At 45.1% G+C, this 18551-nt stretch overlaps 2 protein-coding genes across 2 annotated transcripts; one reads left to right on the top strand and one right to left on the bottom strand.

The window, feature by feature from the left end:
* Positions 1–423: 423 nt before the first annotated feature.
* Positions 424–6814, bottom strand: TRIM21 (tripartite motif containing 21). The gene is made up of 6 exons (XM_081098202.1): positions 6364–6814; positions 5839–5934; positions 4101–4331; positions 2463–2485; positions 1679–1779; positions 424–1370 (listed from the first exon to the last, which is right to left on the bottom strand). The coding sequence occupies exons 1-6, from the start codon at positions 6769–6771 to the stop codon at positions 823–825; spliced, it is 1407 nt and encodes a 468-aa protein (XP_080954328.1). The 5' UTR covers positions 6772–6814; the 3' UTR covers positions 424–822.
* A 10170-nt stretch (positions 6815–16984) lies between these two features.
* LOC308524076 (olfactory receptor 51G2-like) lies at positions 16985–17938 on the top strand (the record flags this gene model as incomplete). Its single annotated transcript, XM_081098229.1, has 1 exon — positions 16985–17938. One exon carries the CDS (start codon positions 16985–16987, stop codon positions 17936–17938), a length of 954 nt encoding a protein of 317 aa, XP_080954355.1.
* Between the last annotated feature and the right edge of the window lie 613 nt (positions 17939–18551).

The following is an 18551-nucleotide window of genomic DNA, read 5'->3' as shown; positions in this document are numbered from 1 at the left end:
GGTCGCCTAAGACCATGGGAAAACATATTGTTTTTGTGATTAATCACTATGCTTTATGTTCAATTTGTAACAATGAAAATACATCCTGCATATCAGATATTTACCTTACGATTCATAACAGTAGCAAAATTTACAGTTATGAAGTAGCAACGAAAATAATTTTATGGTTAGGGGTCACCACAACGTGAGGAACTGTATTAAAGGGTCGCGGCATTAGGAAGGTTGAGAACCACTGATTTAGATTGATGTGCCCTTTAACAAACTCCATTATCAAGATACGGTTGGGAGATAATGGTGATGCAGGCTGGATATTTAACTTGGCAATCTAAGGTGTGCTTAATTCACCTTAAAAAAAATGTGGAGCCACCTATGATCAGATGTGTTTGTGTTGGAAAGTCTGTCTCAAATATGAGAACAAGAGTTGAATGGGATAGAGGCACAATTTATTTGGGAAGCCCTTTTGCAAACTATGTAAAATAAAATAGAGATCTGAGCAAAGGCCTAGAGATGGGGAAAACAAAAAGAGAAGGCAGAACATGTTTTGGTTGATCCAGATGAGTTTGGACCAAATATAAGTAGTTTCTTTTGGAGAGGGAATCATAAGCAATCTAGGGCAGGAATACTGAGGTTGAAGATCACTTGAGATAGATGTTCAGTGACCTCCTTGTCAAACCTGGCTTGCTGGTATCCCGACACCTCTGCAGAGACAAAGGCAGTTCGGAGGTCATTGGGAAATAAGACAGGATGAGTGGCTGAGGAGGGGGAGTCAACAAAGGAAGTGTTAGTGTCCAGAGAGAGCCATCAACAGTCAGTGGCTCCCTATCATGCCATCCTCAGGGGACAGAGGGTCAGAGGGGCTGAGTTTCTTCCACCATCATCAAAACCAGGATTGAAGAAAGGCCGTAGGGGCCCAGTGAAGGCACATTCTGAGAAGGTGTAGATGAGTGAGCCGTGGTCAGTGATGTTGTAGAAGGAGACAGTACGGGCCTCATAGTCCAGGAAGATCCCAATTTGGCATGGAGGCACCGAGAGGTGGAGTGGAGTCTGCGGGCAGGTGCCAGCCTCATATTTTTCTTTCTTCCACAGCCAAATTGTCCAGAAGCCATTCATGGGGCTGAGTATAAAATGCCCCTTCCTCTGCACAGAGTCTCTACAAACACCCAGGTCCCAGGCCTCCTTTCCCGTCACATCTACCTCCCAGTAACGTTTTCCAGAGTCGAAGCACTGGGCACCCAGGACCATAGGATAAGTATCAAATCTCTCTTCTTTTTCAGGCACCTTCTGCTGGGTGTCTCCAAGCCTCACTTGTCTCTTGTCCTCTGAAATGATAAGCCACGGATTGGCTGTGTGTGGATCCAGAGTGATGTGTACTGCAGAGAGAGGACCACAGTTAGGCCGGGAGAGTGTGTGTGGGGAGTAACTAACCCTGTCTCTGTGGTCGGGGGGATGATGGGGTGAGCCTAAACATCACTGTGTGAGGAAATGACGCCCCCCCCCCCCCCCCCAGCCAAGCCAGCTCCAGCCATTGTCCAGACTATTGAGGGAACCACTTTCCCTAGCTCTGTTCCTGCCCCACTTACTTTGACCTGACATCTCTCCCTGACCCTGGACCTAGTCACACTCTTGTCATCCCGCTGCTGTTCATAGGCTGGTCCTGAACTCCTGGAGCTTGCCTCACCTCCACACATCCTCAGCATACTCTTCAGCCCTGGCACAAGACACACAGTCCTCAGGTCTGGGGAGGTGATGTCCAGCTCTCCCAGTTTCCAGGATTCACTCCTGGGGAAAACAGAGTTAGACACCTCATCTTTAACTCCTCCCCCACCCTCCCTGAGCCCCAATGTGATAACCTCTCTTGTAGATGATTGATAACTTAATTAAACACAAATTTATAAACACCTGTTATATTAGAATCCCTGGGGGTGAGAGACAAAAGGAGGCAGGACTCACACCCTATCCAGGCCCCCCCACCACATGGGCCTCTGGAGCATGAGCATAGTGGGTATCTCCTCTCCAAGCCCAAGGTCACCACACAAGCACTTCCGGTTTCATTTTACAGGCAGGGCGCTGATCTACGCGGAATCATTTTCTAAGGAACGTCAAGGAGCCTCACCCATGCCGTGGGTCCTACTCATGGCTCTTTCTGGGAGGTGTGTGGCTAGTTAGTTTTTAAAAGAAGTCCCATCAGCCTGTAGACCCACAACCTCCCAGAATTTCCCTGTTTGTCAGGGCTTCATTTTGTGAAGATGTTACAGTCCAATTACTTTGGACAACTCACCAACTGAGATGCCCAAGAATTAGCCCTGGGAGACCAGAAAATATTTCATGGAGGATTGTATCTCTGAGAATAGGAAGGTGCATGGGGAAGACTTCAGTGCATGTTTCTCTAACTCAATAATCATTAATGCAGGTAAATACACCTCCTGCCACCCCTTCCTCCAACAAAGAAAACCTCTCCTTACCTTTCCAGGACACTTTTCACCTCCTGAGGAAAAAAGAGACAGAGTAAGTTCCAGAATCACTGGTTGAACGACTGAGACGTCAGTCCCGTGGGTGATGCGATGCCACCCTGAGGTCCTTAGGACACTGCTCTGTCCAGTTCCTCTGGGCCATGGCCCAAAAGACGTCTCTGACCAGCTTGGAACAGAGGGATGTGTGGATGCTCGTGGGTAACCAGAAACCCACATATAACCGTATGTAACCTATAGCCAAGAAGACGATCAAACAAGTTAGAAAGACTAGATTCTCGGGGAGAGGAAGTGGGTGGTGAGAGTGGAAAGAAGCAAATAGCCCCACCTGGCAGAGGCCCAGAGACAGTCACAGGGAAAGAATAGCCAAGTCAGGATGCACAGAAACTGCTCTGTCTCATTTGTGGGCTTGAGCTGTTTGGAGAGGAAAGGCTGGTTAAAGCTCTGTCCTGTGCTGTCGTTAATGTTGCTCCCTCACGTATGTGAAATCAAATCACCTGAGAATATTCTGTTGCTGAGGTTGGGAGCCTGTATCTGGTCCTGGCAGGCTCCTCAGTGCTCCAAAAGTGCATTAGGAGGTTGGCAAACAAATCACTGGTGGATATGAGATAATTTTAAATAGCATATACACTGATGACTTAAAAAAACAGTTATGTACTTCTTTTAATCTTAGCTCTTTCTCATACCACTCGGGTGAACTGGGTCAGGTTACTTAGCTTTTGTCTCTCACTAACTCTCTTAACATCTCTGTGCCTTGGTGTTCCCATCTGGAAAATGGAACAATAGAACCACCTCCTCACAACGTCAGGAGGGATTCAATGCCTGGCATGTAATATGTGCTATTTAAGAATACGCAGTTATTCTTATGAAATAGGAAAAGTATCAGCAACCACATCAACATGATTTCTTGCCTATTATTGGTTAGGACAAATTTCCTTTTAAACTAAATTTATTCTGGCAAAAGTGTGAGACAATTTAAAGAAAAATAACATGTTAAGATCACTTAGGTAGTTCATAGAAGTAGCAGAAAGTATAAAGGAGATACAATTATGACTCAAGTTTGGGGAATTCTTGTTTCTTAGTCCATCTCCTTTCCCTTATTTTTCACAAATGGATAAATTAGGTCCAGGAAAGGAAAAAATGACTTAACCTAGAGTGGTACAGAGGACTGGTGACAGGGCTGGGGCTGGGCTACTGTCTCTTAATTTTCAGTTCAATATTTTTAGTTTTTAAGAAAACTTTCCCATGGCCAGATATTCATCAAAAAGCCTTGGTGGATTCTCATTTAATTCTCACAAAAATTCTTTGAGATATGTAATATAATATCCATTTAACATATGAGAAACCTGGTTAAGGACCTTTCTCAAGGTCATGAAACTGGCGCATGTTAGAGCAGGCAGTTATCAGAGACGTTCATTTAAAAAAATTGCTGCATGGATTACTCCCTCCTAAGTCTGTATCTTTCCATGCCTTGAATGCAAACCACTCATGGGTCTGAATTCCAGTTTGTTTTATTAAAAAAAAAAAAATTCCAGGGACCAGGTTTCTGTTTGCTCTGACGATAGCCCCAGGGAGCTCTGGCTTTTGTTCGGTTCCTCCTAGAGAGCAGAGTGGGAGCCTCTCCCGTCTCACCTGCAGCAGCTCCAGCTCCGAGCCCCGGCTTCTCCTCTCCAGCTCGGAGACCAGCTCCTGCAGGGCCTGGCAGCGCTGGGCCAGCTTGGCCTCCGTCTCCCCCAGGATTCTCAGCTGTTCCCTCTCTTCCTTCTCTAGCTTCTGCAGTTGCCTCTGTTTCTCCTCAGCCAGGAAGTTTTTCTGCTGCTCAAACTCTGCGTGGATCCTCAACTTGTGTGTCTCAACCTTCTCCTTTGGTGTCATTGGAAAGAGAGAGGTGGGTTTTTTAAAAATCAAAACCTCCCAAGCTTGGAGAATTGAGGTGTCCATACCCACTTCTACTCCCTGTCGACTTACCACTCTGGCTCTGTCCGGGAAGAAACACACACACACACACACACACACACACACACACACAGCAGTTGCCTTAGAACAGTGATGGCGAACCTATGACACGCGTGTCAGAGGTGACACGAGAACTCATTTTTTTGGTTGATTTTTCTTTGTTAAATGGCATTTAAATATATAAAATAAATATCAAAAATATAAATCTTTGTTTTACTGTGGTTGCAAATATCAAAAAATTTCTATATGTGACACGGCACCAGAGTTAAGTTAGGGTTTTTCAAAATGCTGACATGCCGAGCTCAAAAGGTTCGCCATCACTGCCCTAGAATAACAGCTGCATCAGCCCACGGAATCAGGGACTCTTTTCAACTTCTTTTAAAACCCAACCAGCACTCAAATGTGTCCTTTTATCTTCATATCTCAGTGTTACTGAGGAGTAACACCTGTCCCCACTCAAACCTCACAAAGACGGGTCCACAACACCAATTCTTAAGTCCTGGGGCAAGAAAGTCTTTGTGCTGTACTTCGCTCGCCCTCTTGTATTGGTGACTAGAGCAGTGGTTCTCAACCTTCCTAATGCTGCGACCCTTTAATACAGTTCCTCATGTTGTGGTGACCCCCAATTTCAATGTTACAAATTGAACATAATTAAAGTATAGTGATTAATCACAAAAACAATATGTAATTATATATGTGTTTTCCGATGGTCTTAGGAGACCCCTGTGAAAGGGTCGTTCAACTTCCAAAGGGGTCGTGACCCACAGGTTGAGAACCGCTGGACTAGAGGGTTACCAATGACACAAGATGACCCCTTCTGCCACCACAGCTTGATTCACCCTCCCTACTTCCTAAATCTTTCTCTTTTGGTATCTATTGGCCACGAGTTCCTTCCACTCCACTCCTGACCCGCCTCCATATCACCAGTGCAGAATAAGCTTTAGTTCCTCATTCTACTTTGGACCAGTGATCTGGACACAGTCAGGCAATCACCTGGTCAGACTGGTTTTCCTACCTCAGGCCTTGGTGGTTCCCTCAAGTCTGTTCCTCACAGCCCCTGTCATTTCCTGACAGGCGTACCCGTCTCTCTCCTGGGATAGCTCTGTCCCAGATGCTATGGCATTGGTGTGGTCAACCCCTAAGACTGGGCAGGAACTTTAGGGTATGGCTTTTTCCTCAGCATCTCTTAAGACTCTCAATTTTTGTGTCTTGTTGGGAGCTCTCTTTGAGCTCCATACTGTTTATTTCCCTCTACCAGGGAGCCTAGAGGACTGTTGGTTCTTGAAGAGTGACATACGCTGACCCTATCACTCTTCAGACAGGCAGTGATATGGTTAGGGTTTTCTTGAGGCTAGGCCCCTGGACCCTGTCTAGGCTTTTGATCTAAGATGCCTTTGGGGAATGTGACTCTTGCCTTCCAGGCTGCTCTCTTCGTTACAACATCCATTTCCAACTTCTCAGCCAATTCTTGCTCTTTTCTCAGTTTCTTTAATGCCACCTGGAGCTTCTCCTGCAGAGAAAGATAGCAGGGTAATGTCCAACCAGACCAAGAAGGAGGTGGGGGAAGATCATATGGGTTCTCAGAAAAGCCTGAGGGCAGAAAAGGAGGGAGGACTAGAGTCCTATTGGGATTCAAATTTTTGTGACATTTTTTGGAAAAAGCCTCATGTTTCTTAAGAAAGCGCCACACTGTTCGGGTGGCAGGGGTGGGGGCAGTACTCATTCCTAATTAACCAGGAAACCACAAGGAAACAAGATCTTTGCAGCATTTTCCCATAGCATCTTCCCTGCTCCTGGGAATAAGAAAGTTCTGATGAGCCTTAAATTAGACAAGAAGGTGGGGAACGCTCTCCCTTTCTCCAGTCCCCCACCTCTACAGGGGACTCTCTCCCATCCCATCTCCTTTCTATCTGTTCATGCCTCCGTGCCAAGACCTCACCTGGTACTCCTGGGCAGCCTCCTCAAGCGGGACCACAGGATGGTCACGGTGTTTCCGAGACTGGGAACACACCAGGCAAAGAGCCTTCTCATCTCTCTCACAGAACAGGAGAAGTCTCTCTCCATGCACCCCACATTGCTCCTTCTGTGTGCCCTCCTTGGCATTTTGACTGATTTGCCTTAGGTTGTCCACCATATTGGCTAGCTGGAGATTGGGCCGGAAGTTCTTGAGCAGGAATTGCTTCCTGCACACAGGACAGGTGCCGCCCCCAGCTTTGGCGACCTGAGAGATGCATTCATGGCAGAAGCTGTGGCCACATTCAATGCTCACAGGCTCCACTGTGGGATCCAGGCAGATGGGGCATGTGACCTCCTCCCACATCATTGCCAAGGGCTTTGCTGAGGCCATGGCGGGGATGTTCCTAGTAAGCAGCACGGTGGAGATCTTGAGGCGACCTAGTAGGGGGAGGAGAAAAGTTAGGGAGAAGACCAGAAAGGGTGTGTGAGGAAAACAAAACAACTCAAAGAAAGATATGAGGGAGAGTGAACTGGAGGGGTTAACACAAGACAAGAACATTAACCTGAATAACAAGACCTTTTCCTCCATAGTCTGTCTGATTCAGTCAGACAGAAGGGGGTAACTGAGTCCCCAAAAGAGACAGTGAAAACTGTCTCCCCAACCAGAGATCCAACTCCCAACCTAGGTATGTGCCCTGACCGGAATCGAACCCACAACCTTTGGTGTACGGGAGGACACTCCAACCAACTGAGCTACACTGGGCGGGGCTATTCTTATATATTCTTTTAAGTATATATGTGTATCTGTGTGTGTGTGTGTATACATACACGCATGTGTGATCAGCATACCCTGGGCTCTTCTGTCAGCTACTCTGAACTTGGCAGCTGTCTTCATTTCCTCCCATCCTAACCCTGGCCCTTTCTCTTTCAGAGGGGTACTTTTTTTGAGAGAGAGAGGGAGAAAGAAAGTGCCTCAATGTCCGGGGATCGGTTGCCATCCATAGGCGCCCGTCCGTGGAATCGAACCCACACCTTTTGGGGCACCAATCTTTCAGTGCACGGGACTATGCTCCAACCAGTGAGCCACACGGGCCAGGGCTAGAGGCGGGGATGGGAGTCTCAGGATCGCAGACCTCCCCCACACTGGACTCGTCGGGACCACCCTCCAGCTGGGTTTCCGGCTTCCGTTCTGTTTTTCTCCCCCCCCCCCGCCCCCACCCCCAGCTTTAGCCGGCCCTTGTCCCAGCTCAGGTGCCGGCAGCAGGGCAGCCGGAGCTCCTTCCACGTTACTTGGAAGTCACGTTCACAGCCCAGCCTCCTCCCAGGAAGACCTGCTGCGGAGAGGGGGAGACTGACCCCCAAGGCTCTAGGGTGGGAACTGGAAGAAAGGGGATCTTCAGACCTGGGCAGGGGTACCTAGGGCCAGCCTGTTCACTCACCTTTTCCGGGCACTCAGGGGGCGGCAGCCGGCTTTCTATTCCACTTTCGATTTTCTGTAAGAGGCAAGTCTAAGGGAGGCGGGCCAGGGGAGAGAGTGGGAGGAGCGAGAGGAGAGGAAACGCAAGGGGCGGGCGAGGCGGGAGAAGGGCGAGCGGAGGTGGAGTTGACAGCCGCTGGGCTCGGAAGCTGCGTACAGACGCCTGGGCTGGTGCTGCGGGAGGCTGGGTCAGAGTGAAAGCTCGCTGCCTTTGCTTCCTGCTTTGTGCCCCCTCCCGTGTCCTCACTATCTAATACAGTAAAACATCTATCAGCGTTTCTCAACCTGTGGGTCGCTTAAGACCATCCTGCATATCAGATATTTACATTACGATTCATAACAGTTGCAACATTACAGTTATGAAGTAGCAACGAAAATAATTTTATGGTTGGGTCACAACATGAGGAACTGTATTTAAAGGGCCAGAAGGTTGAGAACCACTAACTAGGTGGAGGGGCCATCAGCCCGCCCCGACGTGCTGTGCCCACGTGCTGTGCCCTCTTAAGGAGGTTTGGTGGGAGAGAAGAGCGCGGGGAGTGCGCCCTCACTTGCCACCATCTGCTTCCTACTTTCAGAAACAATTCCTTTTCCCAGCACTTGTTATTCTTTTAACATCAGGGCATAAGAGATTTATTGTGCAGGACCTCAAGGCATGTATCACACCAGGGCAGTGGTTCTCAACCTTCCTAATGCCATGACACTTTAATACAGATCCTCAGGTTGTGGTGACCCCCAATTTCATTGTCACAAATTGAACATAATTAAAGCATAGTGATTAATCACAAAAACAATATGTAATTATATATGTGTTTTCTTTTTATTTTTTTGGTTTTATTTATTTATTTATTTTTTGGATTTTTTTTTCCTTTATTGATTAAGGTATTACATATGTGTCCTTATCCCCCCATTATTCCCCCCCACTCATGCCCTCACCCCCCTGTGTCTGTGTCCATTGGTTAGGCTTATATGCATGCATACAAGTTCTTTGGTTGATCTCACCCCCTTACCCCCACCCTCCCCTACCTTCCCTCTGAGGTTTGACGGTCTGATTGATGTTTCTCTGTCTCTGGATCTGTTTTTGTTCATCAGTGTATGTTGTTCATTATATTCCACAAATGAGTGAGGTCATGTGATACTTATCTTTCTCTGACTGGCTTATTTTGCTTAGCATAATGCTCTTCAGTTCCATTCATGCTGTTGCAAATGGTAAGAATTTCTTCTTTTTTTTTATTGCTTAAAGTATTACAAAGGGTATTACATATGTGTCCTTCCCCCCCCCCTTGACAGTCCCCTAGCCTCCCCTATCCCCCAGTGTCTTATGTCCATTGGTTATGTTTATATGCATGCATACAAGTCCTTTAGCTGATCTCTTACCCCCTCCCTCCTGCCCCCCCAACCCTCCCCGGCCTTCCCGCTGCAGTTTGACAATCTGTTTGAGGCAGCTCTGTCTTAGGCAACCCCTGTGAAAGGGTCGTTCGACTCCCAAAGGGGTCGCGACCCACAGGTTGAAAATCGCTGCACCAGGGAGCGGTTAGAAGGAAATTGACAGTGATTGAACACCAACTGTGTTCTTGTCACTGAGCTAGGGATTTTCATAGATTATTTCGTTATCATTATTATTTTAAAGATTGTGCTAAATACCCATAACATAAAATTTACCATGTTAACTATTTTTAGGTGTGTAATCCAGTGGCATTAAATACATTCACATTACTGTGCAGCCATCACCACCATCCATCTACAGAACTTTTTTCATCTTGCCAAACCCAAACTCTGTCTCCATTAAACAATGATTGCCCATTGCTCCCTCTCTCCAGCCCCTGCAACCACCATTCTAAGCAGACGTGATGTGGTACCCTGCATTGAGTCCGGATTAGGAAACAGGCACTAATGGAAAAACTGATGAAATACAAAGGAAACCTGGACTGTAGTTACTAGTAATGGGCCATCAGTAATTCCTTAGTTTTGACAGATGTACCATGTTTATATTAACATTAAGGAAGCTGGCTGGAGAATAGACAGAAACTTTTTATGCTATCTTTGAAACTGTTCTGTGAATCTAAATTTATTTCCAAATAAAAAGTTTAGTTAAAAATCCCCAAACTCTGACTATGAGTGGGAAGCATGACATGTGGATGGACAATGTAGAGGAGTTCAGACTACTGAAGCCTGTTCTCAGTCCCTATTTGAAAGGAAAGGGGGTACGTATGGAGAATCTATGATGTTTCAAGTCCTTTTCTGAGTGCTCTCACATTATGTTATAATTCTAACAATGATCCCATGAAATAGCCATTATTCTCAGTTTACAAGTGAAGCATAAAAGGCCCAAGGGGTTAAAGTAATTTGCTTATTATCACAGTTGATAAGTGACAGATCTAGAAATATATCTCAGCTTTTTCATTACATCATGCTTGATGAATGATTTCCAAGGGTTAACACTAGCAGAGAAAGGGAGAGACAGTACTTCATCATCATAGGTTTATTTTACACCACCGTCATCCCCTGGGTGTGGGCATAAGGTTAGAGAACTTGTCTCCTCTCTGACATGCTCCCCATGTTTAAAGCACTCAGGCACACCTCTTTGGCTATGTTGCCTGATTTCTCTTTGGCAGAATTTGGAAAAAGCTTAGGCTTATTCTCTTGAGAAACTGAAATGCCTCACTGTCTCTTGCTCCAGAAGGACTGAGTGTGTCCCAGTCCCTAACCATCCTCTTGGTCTCCACCTGCCTGTTTGTCACCAGGCAACTCACGGGGCTGACCTTTTGGGAAGAGCAGGTGCTCAGGACAGGAAACCTTAGAATTCTTCTGGCGCCCTCTATGAAAAATCATCAGGATGTTACCACCTGATGCTTCCTTCCAAGTCCCAGAGCTGCCTGGCCCAGGACTCAGGGGGTTCAGTAAATTCAACTCTGAAAATCTCTTGGCTTTGCACCGGGATCCCAGCAGACCTGTTATTTCCCTAACTCTGTCAGGAGGATTATAACATTCTGGTCTTTATTGTCACAGCAAGAAATGCATTTCACAAATGGACAGATAGATGAGAGGAGACAGAAGCTCTGCAGCTATGGTGAGTGCTGGGCCTGGAGTATCAAAGCTGGGCTTGCGATGGGGAGAGTGCACACCCGAGGCCTTGCACCACCAACCTACATCAGCATTTCTCCTTCTGGGCAGCACTGAACGCTTCTTCACACGACCCCATTCATCCCTAGAACATAAAAGCTTCCAACAGCTCGAAAGCAGCTGGAGGTGAAATGGATCTGAGTTGTTTCTGGGGAGCTGGAGACCCTCCAGACAGTTTTTGACTGCCCAGATGCAGATGTCTGACCTAGACAGGATTATGCTAAGCTTATTTCTAAGCAGAGCAGTATTAGAGCTAAGTTTTCAACAACCTTCATCCCCTAGGTATAGGCATAAAGTTAGAGAAAGTCTCTCCTTTCTGACATACTCCCCATGTTTAGAGCAATCATGCATTCCTCTTTGGCTATGTTGCCTAATATCTCATTGGCAGAATTTTTTTGTTTTGTTTGTTTTTTGTTTTGTTAATTTTCACCCTAGGATATTTTTTTCCATTGAGTGTTAGGAAGAGTGGAAGAAAGAGAGAAACATATTGATTAATGGCCTTCTGCAGGAGCCCTGACCAGGGCTGGGCCAAGCAGGAGCCTAAAACCAAGGTACATGCCCTTGACCAGTATTGAACCCGGGACCCTTTGGTCCATAGGCTGGCACTCTATCCACTGAGCCAAACTGGCTAGTGCTGGCAGAATTTGGAAAGAGCTGATGTTTAACAACATCACGAGCTTGGGGAAACCTTAGGTCCCCAGCTCTTGACAATCTTTGCTAGGTTAAGGCTACTGCGCCAGCACCTACTTCTCTGTAATTTCTCTTAGCCCCAGGCATGGGGCTTCTTCAGTCTCAAGACTCCGCTGGCAAGTCCAGAGACTTACAGCCTAATAACCTCTTGAGTACCAGAGACTAATGTCTGGTTGCCATGGATATCCTCTTGTGGGAGAAGGGTCTCTAACCTTCTCTAAGCTAGGTATTACTCTTAGATGGCTCTTAGTTTGGCCATGAACCACTTGGGGACAGACTTCCCTGATCAGAGAAAGACACAGTCTTTGCACTATTCATGGTCTTCTGGGACCTGGATGAATAGATGGTAGAGGGGCAGAGAGTGTGGTTTAATTTTCCCCACACCCTTAGAAGGGTCTGCTCTGTATTGATTCTCTGTCTCTTTCTTCCTCCCTCTCTATTTCTTCCTCTTATTGTTTTTCTTTGCAGGTGTAGGTTTATCACATTTCTCCTTTGGTCTCCAGGAGATTTTATTTTTTGTTAGGGGGAAGATTTTCTTAAGCCATGAGTCTGTATTAAACTCATGCACTATGAAACGTAGGGATGGCCAATAAACACATGGATCCTGATAATCTTAGAACTTTTCAATGGGGAAGTTCAAGGATTGATGCATATAAGAGGTGAGGGAGGAGGTAGGGGTGGTCGATGAGAGTGCATAAATCTGTAATTGTATTTCATCTTCTTTGGGGATAAAAATTTTAAGCATGAATGATATTAGTAATCATCACAGCTAGCAGAAAGAAGCAACATGATGCAGTGCTGAAGAATGTGGGCTCTGGAGTTAGACTGCTTAGATTTGAACGCTGGCTCATCTACTTTTTTACTTCACTATCTTAGGCAAGTTATACAACTACTTGGTACTTTAGTTTTTCCATATGCAAAATGGAAATGATAATTATACCCACCTCATAAAGTAGTAAATACTAAAACAACCCATAATAGTTAACATTCATTAATTGCTTATTCTGTGCCAGGCACTATTCTAAGTGCTTTGCATGTATTCTCATTTAATCTTTATAATGATCTCAAGAGACAAGTATTATCATTACAGATTTTAGAGATGAGAGTGCTGAGGAATGGACAGACACATGGGCTTTGGGTCAAATGAACTGCACTTGATGCTGGTCCCTTATGTTTACTCTTAATGTGGCCATTGACAGATTTCCACACCTCTCAGGCTCTATTTCCTCACCTAAAGAAAGGAGATGATGCCACTCACAGACTTGGGAAGGAGGGAGATTTCATGAGATAATGGATGTGAAACCCTAGGGCAGGGGTGGGCAAACTTTTTGACTTGAGGGCCACAATGGGTTCTTAAACTGGACCAGAGGGCCGGAACAAAAGCATGGATGGAGTGTTTGTGTGAGCTAATACATGTTAACACTGCTGCTGGTGAAGGAGCAGAGGGGAGAGCAAGAGAACCCTCCACTCTTTCGGCTCTGTGGGCCGGATAGAACAGCCGAACCGTGGGCCGTAGTTTGCCCACGGCTGCCCTAGGGTATCTCTGCTTATCATCACATTTTCATAAATGCCCACTGTGTGTTAAACAGTTTGTAGTCTTTCCCGTGTTCACACCATTCTGTGAGGTCAGTATTATTGTCCTTTTATTATTAATTTTAAACATGGCAAAAACACAACACTTTGCTGAACTTCTTCTCACCCCTGCAGCATTAGAACAGGGGGAGGAGGATGCCTTTTCCCTTTTATCAGACACTGCAGCATTCTTGGGTCTTGGGTAAAGATGAGTTGTGGAAGGTAACTTGGCCATTGCATCTGGAGGACGAGTTACAACCTGTGTGGAATTTTTGGAAAAACTGGGAGTGATGGAGGTGGAGGCCTGGCTGGAGGATGAAGGGACTGGTTCTGGGAACTACTTCTTTCAGCAGGTGACCTCACTCTGGTCTCAAAACACTGCATCTGCTTTAGAGAGACATGGGGTTGGAGAAAGGGGAGAAAAAAACTGGCCTTCAAATGTTCTTGATGGCAAAGGATCTAATAGCCACGAAGGGCCAGAATCGCCTTTTCTTATACTAGTATGAAGCAATTAAGCCAATAGCGTTTGTTTTTAGGCCAGCTTGGATTTAAATCCTAGCTCTAATCACCTAGCTTCATTACGTTGGGAAAGTTATTTGGCCTCCCTGAGCCTCAATTTTCTCATCAGAAAATGGGAAAATATCCCACAGGGTTAGCAGATTGAGTAAGCAATATGTAGAGAGCATTTATAAAAAACAAATACCTTAATTTCTGGAGAAAATAAACTTAAAACCCCAAAGAAATATCAGAAAGCAAAGGACATGGCAAAATGTTTGTTTGTTTGTTTTTAAGTACAGAAAGTCGGCTTTAACTCCAGCACAGTGACGTAGGGATCTCCAGGAGCCACGGAGACAGGGACTGTCCAAGTTGCCAACTGCTGGAGAAGGCACTTGTTCAGGGGGGATTGTGGCCTGTGGTTGTCATTTCTTTCTGCTGTCATTTCACAGAACTTTGTACAAAACTCTGTGATGCTATGTGGAATGACAATCAGTGCTTTTTTGTGTGGACTAAGTTGTATCCAGAGAAAAAGCCTTTCCATCTGGGCTCTGGCCTGACAGTTTGGGAGAAGTTTCATAAGCTGTCTGCTGGCACATGGCCTTGAGAATCAGTGCTGAACTGAGATCAGGATCATTCACTTACCAGATGTTTGGTTTGTACCAAGTTATTCAACCTGGGACTCAGTTCCTTATTGTGAAGAGAGTAGGTAACATCCCTACGCAGAGGCTACCACAAGGTCAATAAATGATACAAGCTATCCATATCATCAATAATCATTATCAGACACCAATCGGTGAAATTGTACACACTCATAATGGAACAAACAAGCACACGACTTTAGGGTATTCCTGGCTTATGTGAGTTTTCTTTGCTCTCTGTCATTTCCTTGTACTGTGCTTGACACATAACAGAAAGTCAGTTTAGTAAGATAGTGCTGGTAAAAATAATAAAATCATATATTCATTTCTTCAACAAACAGACGTAAATTTGAAGGAAGGCAGGTAGAAAAGAGTATATCCTCCATGATTGAAATAGGCAAAATTAATCTGTGGTATTAGAAGTCCAGATGATGGTTAACCCTGAGAGGAGGGGGTAACTGGAAGGGGTCACAGGAGTTCCCTGAGGCTGACAATAATTTGTTTCTTAATCTGAGTGCTTGTTGCTTTGAGGTAATTCATTCATCAAGCTTTACAGTTATAATATGCAGGCTTTTCTGCATGTATTTTGTATTTCAACAAAAGATATATTTTAAGAATTATCAAATATGGTAAATTTGATGAGTAGAAAAATGTCTTCTGAATAGTGTTTATAATGCTTAGGAGAGAGGTAACTGAGTAGGTTCGCAATGTAGGATGGATAAGGTCCTTCCCCTTATGGACCTGGTTTAATGATCTCCCTTAGACTTGATCCTGCAGCCTCAGGGACCCGTGAGAGTTATTTAACAAAGATATTATAGGAGACATCTTCCTAAAACAAACCTGATCACTGCGTTTCCTCCCTATGCACATGTTCATTTAAATGTCCGCACTTTCCTTTTCTCAAGTAGTCTGATCATGATTCAAATGGAAATTTGGATGATAAATTTAGAACAATAAAGAGTGACAAAAATGACAAAAGTAGGACAGTTTAAGAGGCTGTTATACTATCTAGGGACATGATGGTGACTTTGGCTACATTAGTTAACTGGGATGTGAAAGGAGGGGATATTTCAAATATAGATATGGGGAATATGTTACAGAGTGAAAAGAGATACTATGTGTGTGTGTGTGTGTGTGTGTGTGTGTGTGTGTGTGTGTGTGTGTTTCCCCTGGAAATTTCATGGATAACAGGAAAGAAAACAAAACCTGGGAGGTATTGGAAGGTGAACTTTGGGGAGAAAATAGGGGAATTACAGTTTGTGGTTCTGTAAGACATTTAATTTACAGTGCAAATCAATGTGAAGATACTTAAAAGACAAATGGAGATGCAGTCCTGTCGATGAAGAGAGAACTTGTGGAGACTGCAGCCTAACTCTGCTATGGAAACAGATGCGCTTGCAGTACACATTCTCGGTTCCTTGCTTAACATTAACCCTTGGGGCTCTGGTGCTCATGCTTCTCTGCTCCATTCCTCAGGTGGTGTCCTCGAGACCTGCCAGCCTCACCGTTCTGCCCACACTGAGGAGAACTTCAAAGTATTTGGGAATGTCACAAAGTACTTGGGGCTGTCACAACAGCTTTTATGGTAAAAGGGATGAAAAAGAGATGTGTAAGAGGAAGGTGCCTTCAAATTAAATGTGTCCACAGAACTGTCTCAGAGGCAGAGTCAGCAGAAAATGTGCAAGCTTTAAGCAGCCAATGACGTGGATGTGGGATTGAGGAAGAGAGAGTTTAACAAAAATGAGTGCATTTGAGTTTACCAGACTTAGCTTTGAAGAACTCTTGATTACTTTTCCTAATCCAACCCATCTTCACAGGAGAGAAATGTGTCACCATTGACATTCAAAGAGCCTGTTAAGTGCCCCAAAGCATTTCCAGAAAAGAAATACAGAAAATGTTGGTTGCATAATGGCACCAGAAGAAAAACTAACCAGTCTCCACAAAAGATGGTTTTAAAAATACACCATTTGTTTGAGTATCCTTTCTGAAATATTTGTTAACATGTATATCAAACTGTGGAAAACATGTCTCTAAGAATATTATTCTCCTTTTTTATTTTTAAAAAAATATTTTTTATTGATTTCAGAGGAAGGGAGAGGGAGAGAGAGATAGAAACATCAATGATGAGAGAGAATCATTGATTGGCTGCTTCCTGCATACTCCACACTGGGGACTGAGCCCACAATCTGGGCATGTGCCCTGACTGAGAATTGAACTGTGACCTCCTGGTTCACAGGTTGACACTCAACCACTGAGCCACTAATTATTTCATCTGAGAAGACACTTTGAAGAGATAGGGTTTTGGGTATTGCTTAAGTGAATAAAAGAGGTTGTTTAGGCAAAAGAGAAGATAGGTATTGAGTAGCTGAACTAAGTATAGATCAACTCATAAAATTGATTCAATACTACTTATTCAAAGATAATATTAAAGTAGCCAGGAAATGGAAGGGAATGGAGCTCCTAAGAGGAATGAGGTTTCTTTCATGGACTAAGAAAGGGTTATGGAGCAGCTCTTCTTTTGCAGCCCACACTTAGGGACTTTATAAGTGATGATCAAATGAATGAATGCCTCTTACTTGTAGGGTGCACAATCCCTTCCTGGAAACATGATGTTCTCCTGCAACACCAGCACTTATGGTCATTCAACCTTCCTCCTCACTGGCTTTCCAGGCCTGGAAGCTTCTCATCATTGGGTTTCTATCCCCATCAACCTTATCTGTGTGGTTTCCATCTTGGGCAACAGTATCATCCTCTTCCTGATCCGCACAGACCCAGCCTTACAACAACCCATGTACATCTTTCTGTCCATGTTGGCAGCCTCAGATCTGGGCCTCTGTGCCTCCACCTTCCCAACTATGGTGCGGCTCTTCTGGCTGGGCGCTCGTGAGCTGCCCTTTGATCTCTGTGCTGCACAGATGTTCTTCATCCATGCCTTCACCTATGTGGAATCTGGTGTGCTGCTGGCCATGGCCTTTGATCGTATTGTTGCCATCCGAGATCCTCTGCACTATGCCACAATTCTTACCCACTCAGCCATGGCCAAAGTGGGGGCTGCCATCCTGGTGAGGGCTGTCGTGCTCAACCTCCCAGGACCCATGCTCCTGCGGCATCTGCTCTTTCCCCAGATCAGTGTACTCTCTCACTGCTACTGCCTGCACTGTGATCTTGTAGGACTGGCCTGCTCAGACACCCAGATCAACAGCTTGGTTGGCCTGGTCTCGATACTCCTCTCACTGGGCCTTGACTCCTGCCTCATTGTCCTCTCCTACACCCTGATTCTAAGGACCGTGCTAGGTCTTGCATCACCTGGGGAACGTCTCAAGGCACTCAACACGTGTGTCTCACACCTCTGCATTGTTCTCATCTTTTATTTGCCCAAACTGGGGCTATCTGTGTTGCACCGAGTAGAGAAGCATAGCTACCCTGCTCTGGCAGTGCTCATGGCTAACCTGCACTTCTTGGTCCCACCCTTCATGAACCCCATCGTTTACTGCATCAAGTCTAAGCAGATCCGTCAGGGCCTCCTAAAGCGCTTCCAGGAAAAAAGGGTTGATGTTTCCTAGAACAGCCAAAGGACCCAGGTCAACCCAGGCCTTGGGGTGGAGGAGGGTTGGTTGTGAAGATTTAAATTTTAGGGGTTTTTAATGAATCAGCTCCAACTGTTGAGGCCTTTGTGTGGCACGATCAGTTTCTATAATTATAGTTTTTGGGGACTGAGACCATTGAAAAGTACATCAAAGTACCATCTTGATAATCTTCTCATTGCTCTATCTGATTAGAGCTGAACTATTTCAGACTCATATATACTGTAACTTCTCCTTGCCAGGGGACTTAACCGCACTAACTGTGAGGATCCATGTGCATATCTTTTTGTGCAGGTACCTCTCTCCTTTTCCACCTGGATTACCACCCCCACCTCCCGAATATTTAATTTTTAAGCCTAAGGAAGAACTGTATTCCTATTATGTATAAATAGACTATATTTACTTTAACACTGGCCTTCTTCTTCCAAATTTAATATAAACCATCTCACATATCAAGAAGTAGAAAAGGGGAGTGGGTGGTGGGAAACTCACAGGACAACATGGTAGATGCAGAATTTATCTAGCACTTATTTGCAGTTTAGGGAGTGGTAGTTTTCTCCTGGTTCTCTTCATATGTGCCTCTATTTCTTTT

This window comes from Myotis nattereri, assembly GCF_964212035.1.
Source record: "Myotis nattereri genome assembly, chromosome: 9".
In the NCBI taxonomy this organism is placed as follows: domain Eukaryota; kingdom Metazoa; phylum Chordata; class Mammalia; order Chiroptera; family Vespertilionidae; genus Myotis; species Myotis nattereri.
The sequence above is the reverse complement of the archived record's forward strand: the minus strand, read 5'-3'. Positions and strand labels throughout refer to the sequence as shown.